The sequence below is a fragment of the Palaemon carinicauda genome, chromosome 24, assembly GCF_036898095.1.
Source record: "Palaemon carinicauda isolate YSFRI2023 chromosome 24, ASM3689809v2, whole genome shotgun sequence".
NCBI classification, from domain to species: Eukaryota; Metazoa; Arthropoda; class Malacostraca; order Decapoda; family Palaemonidae; genus Palaemon; species Palaemon carinicauda.
This window is the reverse complement of record NC_090748.1, coordinates 50,637,199-50,650,355: the sequence shown is the minus strand read 5'-3', so window position 1 is coordinate 50,650,355 and position 13,157 is coordinate 50,637,199. Positions and strand designations below refer to the sequence as shown.

Genomic DNA, 13,157 nt, shown 5'->3' with positions numbered 1-13,157 from the left:
ACCCTCAAATTAGGTAAAAACGGATATTTTTGTGCTAGCCTCAATTTCTTTGTAAACCAGTGTTATTATTATTATTATTATTATTATTATTATTATTATTATTATTATTATTAAAAATAATAATAATAATGATAATAATAATTATTATTTTTGGGCTCAAGCCATGACGTCCTGATGGAAGGTTCCTTCAGTAGCTTCCTAGGGTATATTTAACTACAGGGATATTCCCAGAGAATTAAACTAAAGGTTATCACAGAATTCTAACTTCTGGTGCGAGTACCCTAAAGGTTTCCCTCTAGGATATCGTATATCAACAGGGGACGCATGTATTAACACGCCACATAGCTATCTGCACCCCATATAGAGTTAACACTTCGATATGAAAGGTGGAGAATAACTGGGGAGCCGTTCCACAGTTACACTCGTCCGTGGCTGCTTTTGGTACTCGAAACGTAAACAAACGGGCGCCATTGCTAAATGACGTCACGTATATCCTCATCCTTCAGTCTGTAGTTCCTTGCTTTGGTCAGATTTTCCTTGAGTGCGTTTTTCATCTGCTTACATCGCCGTTATGTCGCTACCTTCAGCCTCGCCTTCTTCTGGAAAGTTGAGTACCAGGTCCCAGTATTGTTTAAATAAGCTATAGCCGTAAAGTAACTTCTACTTTTCGTAAAATATTGAGTTTTGTGGCAGAGCTGTGCCGATCCCAGACGCGCCATTTTATGGCGTTGCTGTTCATATCGCATGCTTTATTTAGTTAGCCAGAACAGCCTTCTCCGGTCACTTAACTAATTAATATTATTAGTTATTTAGTCTTCGTAGCTAGGAATTACTTATACCGTGTTTTAGCGCTCATCAGACTCGGTCGCCGTTCGACCGCATACTAGATCGCTAGCTTAGCCCCTAGGCTGGATAGCCTAGTGCTTGTTTTCATGCATGATATATACAAGTGTTCCTAGGTTAAGTTATGAATATTGTGGCATTATTAAACATACTGTTAACTGTGATGTAAGTGTTTTCGCCTTTGGGGACCATATAGGGGACCGGGTTGATTGCGTATCTTTCCATCCTATCCTAATGTAGGAACCCCTATATGCTCCCTAATCCCCCTGCCTGCGGGCGTTCCCTCTGTGTGGCCTTTTTTCCCCTTCTATATAGGGGAATCTTGTCTACAAACAGAGTATTTATTGCTTCTCTGTTAACCCTAAGGGAATGATCCTCCTTTAGGGTCGTGACCGAGAAATAAGGAACGGCTCTGCCCTTCCTCAGTTGCACCTGGTTGGGTTACTCCTCCCTCCCAGCAACTTGCGATGTGTCTTTCAGCTTACCTAGCCTAGGAGTTAGCCCTCCTTCTCTAGGTTATGCTCTGGTGGTTGACTTTGCTCTATTATAGTTAGAGACGGTACTCCTGTACCATTCTCATTCTGGGTTACCTAACCTAGGTTAGGGAGCGTTCTCCCTCTCCTTGGTGGCCGTTCTCATACAGAGTCTCCCCTATAGAAAGACCCCTCATCTTCTCCCTCCCCACCTATCCCATTGGTGAAGGCTTGCCTATGCACATCTGTCCTTAGTCCTACAACTCCTCCCTTGGGTGGAGTGGTAGGGCTAACTTGTTCTCCTGCTAAGCTGGCTGCTCTGGTACACATACCCTTCATAGCATTCTATGGGGGTAGTTGCCGGCAACGGTCCGGCCGGCGGGGATTTCCCCCTTCTTGAGTGCCCTCTAATCCTCCCTTGGGTTACCCCAGGCACCCGGCCGACTGCCGGCTCCCTGCCGCCGGATGCTAGGAGTATCTACTCCTATTATGAGTGCATTCTCTCCGGAGGGATGCCGGAGGGGTATGAGATCTTACCCCTTCCATCCCTCCTTACCTTTCTCTCCGTCTATCCTGGTGCCGGTCCCTTGCCGCCTCCACCGCCGGCAATACCGCCTTTACCTCTGGTGACATTCTTTTGTAAGATGCCCTCCCCCCACTAAGACGTCAGCCTTCCGTGTGCCGGAGGCTGCCGCCTTCCGTCGACATCCAGCCGACGTCCCACCCCTCATTTTACCTAGTAACAGCAGGCTGACCCTCGGTGCCGGCCACCGGCGTGCCGGAATTGATTGCCGGCGTGCCGGCATTGATTGCCGGCGGTCTAGGTATACAACCATATACATATCCATCTTATGAATTGATCCAAGCTCACCAGGCCGTCAGCCTTCGGCTGCCGGAGCAGCCGCCTCCTGCCGGTGACCCGCCGCTGTACCGGCGGTCGCCACGATGGTATTATATTTTAGATACTCAATGTGTCTGTCTTGATGCCTTCCACCCTGCAGGACCGGCCTCCGGCGTGCCGTCGGTCTGCCGGCACCCCCCGGAGACGTTAAGGGACATGCACCCCTTCTCATACCTGCCAGCAACATGCCGACAGCCAACATACTGCAGCCAGATGGCTTAGCCACTTCCATATATAGGTATTGTCTTACCATCTAAAATTGTGGCTGTGCTGTCTGATTGCACATTACAATAATCCAGCATACTCTGTGTGTCTTAGTGCAGCCGATTGCCGGAACCTATATCTAATAAGGGGTTTCTCCTATTCCCCTTTTACCCAGGGATCTGAGTGGTCTCAGTCCCTGCTACACCTACCGGGCAATTTCTGTTAGAGGCTTAGCTTCTACCCACCACGGCTTATCCATATGGATTTCCGTTTTGTGACCTTCGGCCACAAAAAAAATTGCCTACTGATAAGGTTACGGTAACCGACTGGGCGGGATTCACAAGTATGTGTCTATCTACTTCCTTTCCCGCTCACTACTCTCAGGCATTATAATACCTTGTGAATTACTTTAATGCTCAAAAATTTAGATTTAGTAATCTTAATTTTAGAGTAATGTAAGTCATTCTTATGCCTTCCATGTACTCATGATCTCTTTCTTTTACAGGAGGAGTATATGAAGTGTGAAAGCAACTTCTGTGGAGTGAAGCGCCCGGACTTCTACGGGCACAAGGCGTACCGGACCCATGCCCCCTGCGCCGCCAAGAGAGGCGACCTGAAATACTGGGACCTGCAGAACTGTACAGTCTGTAAGAGTCGTTTGGCCGCGGCGTTCGACGACCCTCCTTCAGCGGAGGCAAGGGACAACGCTCGAGAGAAGCTACGCAAGTGGGTGCGGGGCTTCCAGAAGAACGCCACCGGACCGTATCTCCCCAGCGAAGATTTGAGGGCCTTGCTTTTCCCAAAGGCATCCAAAGACTCTGTGATCCCCAGTGATCAGATCCCCACCGTCCAGCTCGTGGTGGAACCTGATATTGTCATGGCCCAGTCCATGCATGAGTGCCACTTGGATTCCGATAACGTGGAACGTATGTCGGAAGTGTCAGAAGAGACGGAGAAGAACCTCATGGGCGAGGAACTCGACTATGAGGAAGATCAGGTGGAATATCCTGATTCGGAGACCGAGGTCGCTCCCGCTCTTACTCCCGCAGCGACTCTTGCACCGTCCGAGGAACCTGTTCCTTCAACTTCCGCCACCCCGGACCCTCTTCCATCGGGCACTCAGGAGGTCTTCAAGATGCTTGAAGCCCTCGTGGAAAGAAAGCTACAAGAAACCCAGGAGCAATTCCGGTCTACTCTAGTTAACTTTAAACAACCGAAACGGATTTCGGTTAAGGACCTCCCCACTTGCTCGTAAACTAACCCATGGAGATATACCGAGCATATGCCAATCACGACTGGTAAGATCTTCATCAGTGAGAAGGTTGGCTCTATCTTGTTGGAAGAAATGGAATTCTTCCCGAACTTCGAGGCTTATCCGGACTGTTACGTCCGGCTCAGGTCCAAACCAGCCTCAAAGGAGGAGACCGAACCGAAGGAGGTTATCGTGTTTGATCTCGCGAAGGCCCAGGCTATGCTAGCCCAGGCAGTGAAGAGTAGGGGTTTCACCAACTCCAAGATGCCGACGCTCAGTAAGAAGTACCCAACCTTCGTTGCGGTGAATGCTGCGACTTTCCCCTTCATCGAAAAGGCCTTCACAGCGGTCTTAAAGGCAGTGGAGGAAGGGAAACCTTGCTCTGCACTGGAGGAGTGCAGACCCTTCTCCCTTACCATTCCTCCCGATGATAGGCACTGGAAAGACGTCCAGTCAACCTTCACGGTGGGGAAGTTAGAGCCTGACGTAGCCGGTCGTCAATTCAATGAGGACCTCCCAAGGCAAAATGATCACCTCCTTCGTAGGGAACAGGATACGAAGGAGAGGCTTGCCGCATCGCTGTCCCTCCAGGTACAGCTAGAACTTATGGCCGGGTATACTAGAGTCCCGGACTTTTACATGGTCCTAGCCAAAACACACTTGGCAACGGTGACTAAGGACCTTTATAGCTTCACTAAGGCTCGCAGAGCCTGTCGTGAATTAGTCCTTGTCAACGCGACGGTGAAACACGAACCCCGGAGGCTGATTTCCTCCAATATCTGGGGTAAATATCTCTTTCCCTCCTCCCTGGTGAAAGAGATTGCAGTCAAGGCCGCCACGGAGAATAGGAACCTTCTCCACAAGTGGGGCATGTCGAGAAAAAGGAAATCCTCTCAGGACGATGGCCCTCAACCTAAGAGGAAATCTCAGAAACCAAGACCCCAGCAACATCAACAGAGACGGCAGTTTCCGGGTTCCGCTACTCCCCAAGTGGCCACACAGCCACAGCAGACCTTTCAGTTGGTCCCCCAACCGGTGGTGTCGCAGTCACCGGTCTTTACCCCTGCGTTTGAGCAACATGCTACTACCTTTCGTCCCAGAGGTAGGGGCTCAAGCAGAGGTTCCGGCAGAGATTCGTCTCGCCGCCCCTCCAGAGGCAGAGGAGGAAGAGGAGCTAGCGGCCGAGGTGGCAAACCCTCCGGACACCAGAAGCAATGAAGTGCTTCCGGTGGGAGGAAGACTCCGCCAATTCCAGGATCGTTGGACCTTCGATCCCTGGGCACACAGCATCGTCAAGAAGGGACTGGGCTGGAGCTGGACGCAACCACCCCCAGCCTTCCAGCAATTCTTCCAACAGTCAACCCTCCTGGAAGAATATGTCCTAGAACTCTTGAACAAGAAGGTGATCAAGAGGGTAAAGTCAACCAGGTTCCAAGGGAGACTATTTTGCGTTCCCAAGAAGGACTCCGACAAACTCAGATTCATTCTAGACTTATCCCCTCTCAACAAGTTCATTGCGAACAACAAGTTCAAGATGCTGACTGCAACAAATAAGGACCCTTCTGCCTCAAAGGGCCTATACGGTCTCTATAGATCTGGCAGATGCATACTGGCACATTCCAATGAATCATCACGCTTCCTCCTACCTAGGATTTCGACTCCAAAGGAAAAGTTACGCCTTCAGGGCCATGCCCTTCGGGCTCAACGTGGCTCCACGGATCTTCACCAAGCTGGCAGACGCCATCGTCCAACAACTCCGCCTTCAGGGCGTCCAAGTGATGGCCTACCTAGACGACTGGCTAGTCTTGGCGACATCGCCCGAAGATTGTGTAAGAGCCTGCAACAAAGTCACCCAGTTCCTAGAGCATCTGGGATTCAAGATATACACCGAGAAATCTCGCCTCTCTCCAGCTCAGAAGTTCCAATGGTTGGGAATTCATTGGGATCTTCAGTCACACCGCCTTTCCATCCCACAGAAGAAAAGGAAGGAAATAGCAGGGTCTGTCAAAAGACTTCTGAAATCCAAACGGATCTCAAGACGACAGCAGGAACAAGTTCTCGGCTCTCTAAAGTTCGCCTCTGTGACAAACCCAGTGCTTCGCGCACAGCTAAAGGATGCCGCGGGAGTCTGGAGACGTTTTGCATCCATCGCTCGAAGAGACCTCAAGAGACGGTTTCCAAACAGACTTCGCTTACTATTAAAGCCGTGGTCGGAAGCAAAGGCCCTGAAAAGGTCCATCCCTCTTCAACACCCGCCTCCATCGATCAACATCCACACGGACGCTTCACTGGAGGGTTGGGGAGGTCACTCCCACCAACGACAGGTTCAGGGAACATGGTCTCCCCTATTCAAGACGTTTCACATCAACATCTTGGAGGCCATGGTGGTTCTTCTTACCCTGAAGAAACTCTCCCCGCCTCCCTCGATCCACATCCGTCTGACTCTGGACAACTCGGTGGTAGTCAGATGTCTCAATCGTCAGGGCTTCAGATCGCCCCAGATAAATCAGGTACTTCTTCCGATCTTTCGTCTGGCAGAAAAGAAGAAATGGCACCTGTCTGCAGTTCACCTACAAGGATTCCGCAACGTGACGGCGGACGCTCTATCACGGACAAACCCAATAGAGTCGGAATGGTCTCTAGACGCAAGATCATTCTCCTTCATCTCTCACCAAGTCCCGGAACTTCAGATCGATCTCTTCGCAACGAGCGACAACAATCAACTTCCTCGATATGTGGCCCCGTACGAGGACCCCAAGGCAGAAGCAGTGGATGCCATGTCACTGGATTGTAACAGATGGTCGAGGATATACCTGTTCCCTCCCCCCAACCTTCTGCTGAAAGTCCTCTCCAAACTGAGAACCTTCAAAGGGACAGCGGCCCTAGTGGCTCCCAAGTAGCCCCGGAGCAATTGGTACCCTTGGGTCCTGGAGCTGCAGCCCACGCTGATCCCTCTACCTGGCCCAGTTCTCTCTCAACAAGTACAGAAGTCGACTGTCTTCGCTTCATCACTGAAATTCAGGGACCTTCATTTCATGATTTTCTCTCCTTAGCTGCAAAGAAAAGGTTTGGAATCTCGAAGAAAAGTCTAGACTTCCTCGAGGAATACAAGACTGAATCCACACGACGGCAATGCGAATCTTCCTGGAGAAAGAGGGTCTCGTTCGTTAAAGCAAAATATCCTACGGAAATCACCATTGATTTTTGCATGTCCTTCATTCACCTTCGTGGACAAGGCTTGGCAGCCAACACGATTTCCACCTGCAAATCGGCTTTGACTAGACCACTACTGTACGCCTTCCAGATTGATCTGTCCAGCGATATCTTCAATAAACTACCAAAGGCATGCGCTAGACTACGCCCAGCACCTCCGCCAAAACCTATCTCCTGGTCCCTGGACAAGGTGCTCCATTTTACCTCTAACCTGGACAACGATTCGTGCCCTCTAAAAGACTTGACTCAAAAAGTTATCTTCCTTTTTGCTCTCGCCTCGGGAGCCCGAGTCAGTGAAATAGTGGCATTGTCAAGAGAAGAGGGTCATATCCTGTTCGCAGATACAGGAGAACTTACCCTCTTCCCTGATCCGACGTTTCTCGCCAAGAATGAACTACCCACCAAGAGATGGGGCCCTTGGAGAATCTGCCCCCTGAAGGAAGATGTCTCTCTATGCCCATTGGAGAGTCTTAAGGTCTATCTTCGAAGAACTTCAGACTTCGGTGGAGGACAACTCCTCAAAGGAGAAACATCGGGTAGTGACTTGTCACTGAAACAACTAAGAGCGAAAATCACCTACTTCATTCGCAGAGCGGATCCTGACAGTACACCCGCAGGTCATGATCCTAGAAAAGTCGCGTCTTCTCTGAACTTCTTCCAGAGCATGGATTTCGAAAGCCTCAAGAGCTTCACAGGGTGGAAATCGTCGCGCGTTTTCTTCAAGCACTACGCGAAGCAAGTGCATGAAGTTAAACATTTCGTGGTAGCCGCAGGTAGTGTTATGAAACCTGCCGTTTAACTGCATAGAACAGTGAGTTACTTGGGACTTTAACTCTACGGGTGCCTGTGTTGACCCTCTTGTGATACATAGTGATTTCATGGACACTTAGTGTTTCTAATAGACTGTTCTTATCAAGGTGAAATGTCATAGACTTCACATGAGTGCCACATGCTCTAGGGCATAATGTGTTTTTTCTTTGAAAAAGACTGACGTTCCTCTGGAACTTGTGTTTCTAAAAGTGAAATTTCTTTCATATTCAAGATTGAAGTCTTTTATTTTCTATGTACATTATTCTTTATTATTGTAAATTAACTTTACACTTATCATTGCAATTGTTATCACAATAATCTGCAATCTATGAAATAAAATGTCTATTTTATTACATGTGCGTCTCTCTCCGCTCCTATTATTTATTATGAAATATATGATTGTCATAGTTTCATTTAACCCCTTCCTTTTGAAAGAGAAGAATAATATAAATATACTTGTATTATATACTCACTCATGCTGTGGTAATATTCCTACCTGAATACTTACCTTCGTCCTGCCTTCGAGACCAGATTGATCTCTCCTCCAAGGAGCGTAGTGATTATTTATCACTTACCTATGCTTGATAATATTCCTACCCGAATATTAACCTTATGTCTCGTCTCCGAGTCCTGCACGAACTCTCCGCAGGCTGAGTAGCCTTCAATGATCGCTTCGAGATATTGGTATGGTCCACCAGGACTTCTCTGCCAGGGGGGCAGGAAGCTGGATCCCCACGGAAACTCTAGCAAGGACATGTTACATACCTCTATTCGAAGCCCTTGGCACTTGCATAAAAAGGGGAAAATTTCCACGATACATTAATTCTCTGGTACACTTCCATCAGGACGTCATGGCTTGAGCCCAAAAAACAGATTTTGAGCGAAGCGAAAAATTTATTTTTGGGTGAGATAGCCATGACGTCCTGATGAACCCTCCCGTCTATTCTAGTCCAGCCTTTCAGGGCCCGCCCTGTCCTGCTGTATCATGGAGATTAGCAAAAAGCTGGCATCAGGATGAGGACGGATTGACGTCATTTAGCAATGGCGCCCGTTTGTTTACGTTTCGAGTACCAAAAGCAGCCACGGACGAGTGTAACTGTGGAACGGCTCCCCAGTTATTCTCCACCTTTCATATCGAAGTGTTAACTCTATATGGGGTGCAGATAGCTATGTGGCGTGTTAATACATGCGTCCCCTGTTGATATACGATATCCTAGAGGGAAACCTTTAGGGTACTCGCACCAAAAGTTAGAATTCTGTGATAACCTTTAGTTTAATTCTCTGGGAATATCCCTGTAGTTAAATATACCCTAGGAAGCTACTGAAGGAACCTTCCATCAGGACGTCATGGCTATCTCACCCGAAAATAGATTTTTCGCTTCGCTCAAACTCCGTTTATTATTATTATTATTATCATTATTATTATTATTATTATTATTATTATTATTATTAAATAATAATAATAATATTAATGATATTAATAATAATAATAATAATAATAATTATTATTATTATTATTATTATTATTATTATTATTATTATTATTCTTATTCTTATTATTCTTATTATTCTTATTATTCTTATTATTATTACTAGCCAATCTACAACAGTGGATGGAAAACCTGAATCCTACAAAACTAAAGGAATTGAATCCACGGAGGAAAAGAAATAAGGACCTAGCAAACAAACTATATTAGATATTAATAAAAGATATAAAATGTTTTATAATCAGTAAATATGTAAAAATAATCAGTCGTGTATAAACTATAAAAAGACAGTTATGTCAATCTGTTCAGCATAAAATCATTAAAAAAATATTTGAACTTCAAAAGCTCCAATGACTCCACCGCCATATTAGGATAACAAATTGGTCAGAGCAGGAGAAGGCGGATAAAATACTTTGCAGTATTGTGCCTTATGATGGAGAAGGCATGCCTTTTAGAATGAAATTAATACATAGTACTACTTTAAGGAGGGTACAGTTTACGAAAATGTAAATGCAATGGAATATCTGAATTAGGAAAAATCTTATGCAACATGCATAAAGAACTAACTGAACGAGCGTGACAGATTAATATCCAGATTAGAAATAATAAATTCCATAGACCGTGAATTTCAATACAACTAACTAAGATGAGAATCGGCAGCTGAAGACCAGACAGGAGAAAAATAATCGAAACAAGGTAGAATGAAAGAATTAAAACATTTCCTGAAGTTCGACTGATCACTGAAAATTTTTATAAAACTTTCTCAATTAGCCATCTTTGTTCTCTTACTTTAGCCAAATCTCTACAAAGGGATTCTATAACCCTAGTTCTTTATCCAGGAAATAGAAGTAATCTAAAAAGATTAGCATTTTCTGTATATGCACCGAGCTTATTTTCTTGGCCAAACTGCATCATCTGTATATACTGTAGTATGAAAAGTAATGGGCAAGAACATGACACTGAGGAACACTAAATACTTCATTTCTATAGAGACTATGGTGACCAACAATTTATCTCAGCAATCTATTACTTAAGAATTCAATAATGAAGTTAAGAAAAGACCAACCTATTCCAATCTGTTAAAGTTTTAAAACAATGTCCTCGTGATTAAAAGTCAATGGCACAACTAAAATCAAGACCAATCATGGGAATTTTTTTTACTATAATCAAGGTATTTATGTACAACATTAGAAATTGCAAGAAGAGTATCACGTACTCCAAGAACTTTGCTAAACTAAACTGCAAATTATGAAAAAGAGGATAGACGTTTAGATAATATGGTAGATATGGAAATTGGGTGGGGATTGGCATGGTTCGAGCTACTGCAAACACATTGGCATTGTTTCTATCTTAGAGGCATGGGTTCGAATCCTTGCAAAGCCAGAAACATTTATCATAAAGGAATTTCCAGTGAAAATACATTTCCAAAGGTAGAATTCGATATCAAATGCCATTGTGGTTGATATTTGCATTAATTGAAATCACGAGTGTTGGCGATAGATATTCATCATAGATAGCCGGGTGTTGCAAACTCACTCATCAATTATGATAGTGGAGATGGTTGATTTCAATACGAAGAACAGATTCCTGAATTCAACAGGGATATGTACTGTGGACTTGAAATGAACTCATATCTCTCTTAATAGCATGGTTAGTAAGAATCCAAGCTGACGTTATTGCGACTAAAAGGCGTGGGTTTGAATTCTTGCCCAACCGGAAACATTTATCATAAAGGAATTTCCAGTGGGTATACATTCCTAAAGGTAGAATTCGATATCAAATGTCATTGTGGTGGATATTTACATTGATTAAAATCACGAGTTTTAGTGACTGATATTCATCATAAATACCCAGGTGTTGCAAACTCACTAATCCCCTATAATGTTGGAGATGGTCGATGAAGTCTAGGAACAGATTATTGAATTCGACAGGAATATGTACAGTGGACTTGAAATAAACCTGTATCTCTCTTGATAGCATGGTTGTTAAGAGTCCCTGCTGGCATTGTTTCGACTCGGAGGCATAGGTCTCCAGTGGATATACATTCCCAAAGGTAAAATTCGATAGTAAATGCCATTGTGGTTGATATTTACTTCGATTAAAATCACGAGCTTTGTTATATATATATATATATATATATATATATATATATATATATATATATATATATATATATATATATATATATATATATATATATATATATATATACATCATCATCATCATCATCATCTTCATCTCCTCCTGCGCTTATTGACGCTAAAGGGCCTTAGTTAGATTTTGCCAATCGTCTCTCTCTTGAGCTCTTAAATCAATACTTCTCCATTCATCATCACTTACTTCCTATTTCATAGTCCTCAGCCATGTAGGCCTTGGTCTTCCAACTCTTCTAGTGCCTTATGGTGTTGTAATCTCTTTTGGGGAGGGCAAAGAGCATGTCAAAACCATCTCCATCTACCACTCATCATGATCTCATCCACATATGGCACTCGGGCAATCTCTCTTATAATTTTATTTTTAGTCCTGTCCTATCAATTAACTCCCAATATTCTTCTGAGCACTTTGTTTTCATATATATATATATATATATATATATATATATATATATATATATATATATATGTGTGTGTGTGTGTGTGTGTTTGTGTGTGTGTAGAACAGTGATTCTTAAACTGGGGGGCGCGGCCAGGAGCTTCCAAGGGAGGCGCAAGCAGGGCTGCTAGATGGTGGCATTTTTTTTTTTTTTTTTTTTTTTTTTTTTTTTTTTTTTTTTTTTTTGTAATATTAATTGCAAAATGGTCAAAAACATTATCACTGCTTCCATATGTCTTTTTTAATTATCATCTCAAGGCATGCCAAAAATTCAATTAATAAATGCCAAAAGTTATCAAAGTGACACGTGTGATTAACCCTTAGATGAGAGCGGTCAGAGAAATGTTTCCTTGTACCACCTTATTGCTCACCTCACCCGCTCTTATAATAACAAAGGGTTGCAGTCGTCTGGCTCAGTCTGTCATACGAAGTAATGAGGGCTTTCAAGTCCTGCGTAATATATTTCAACTATTATCAAGTGTTGGTAATTACTACAGTTGATGATGTTCCAGATTATTTACAAGAGCAGTTCCTAGAACTGAAGTTTAATTCTGTGGCAAAAGATGTTTTTACATCTCTTGGTATGAAAAAGTTTTGGATAAAATATCTTTCAGTTTACCAGAAAATCAGTCGGCGAATCCTACAAGTGATTGTCCCCTTTTCGTCTACTTACCTTTGTGAGGCAGGGTTCTCAGCATTAGTTGGAATCAAAACGAAGAAAAGAAATAAGCTTGATGTGGCAAGTGATCTCCGATGGGCATTGAGCCAAACACCACCAAATATTCCCCCACAAGTTGCTCATGAGAGCCAGTATCACCCATCCCACTGATGAGTAGCACGAAGTCAAAAAGGCCACTGGGTATAATCCCCTTTTTCTATAATATTACAAGTAGTGAAAATAGTAACAATGAAAATAGAAATGTAGTAATTATGATGTATTTTGTTTTACAATACTACATAAATATGGATAAATCAATCATTAAGGAGGATGTATAGTATTTTTTGATGTGGTCATGATCCATGAATGATTGTATTAAGAGTAAAAATTATGTTTGTTTTTGCAGTAATCAGTATTTTTTTAGTATTTTCTATCAATGTAATGACTGTACTCTGTATAATGCTAAAACAGTTTGAAAATAGATTAAGATAAAATTTTGTTTCATCATAATATATTTATTTTACCAATTTTCTATGAGCAATGTTTATTTTATTGAAATATAGTAAAGTGCATTCCCATAAAAAATCAACAGCAATGAAATAAAAATCTATCATTCATCCATATACTCACATAATCAATGAAGTATATTAGCATACAAAACGCAACGTATTGTTTATAAAAACAATACATATATGCATACGGTACTTTCTAGTTTGGCAAAAAT

The 13,157-nt window shown here is 43.5% G+C and overlaps 1 protein-coding gene across 1 annotated transcript; it reads left to right on the top strand.

Moving 5' to 3' along the window:
- The first annotated feature begins 12,208 nt into the window (after positions 1–12,208).
- Positions 12,209–12,604, top strand: LOC137618358 (protein FAM200A-like). Its single transcript, XM_068348526.1, has one exon. The coding sequence runs from the start codon at positions 12,209–12,211 to the stop codon at positions 12,602–12,604; it is 396 nt and encodes a 131-aa protein (XP_068204627.1).
- The last annotated feature ends 553 nt before the right edge of the window (positions 12,605–13,157 follow it).

Coding starts and splice junctions, on each gene's coding strand:
- LOC137618358 (XM_068348526.1), top strand. CDS start 12,209: ATGAGGGCTTTCAAGTCCTGCGTAATATATTTCAACTATTATCAAGTG.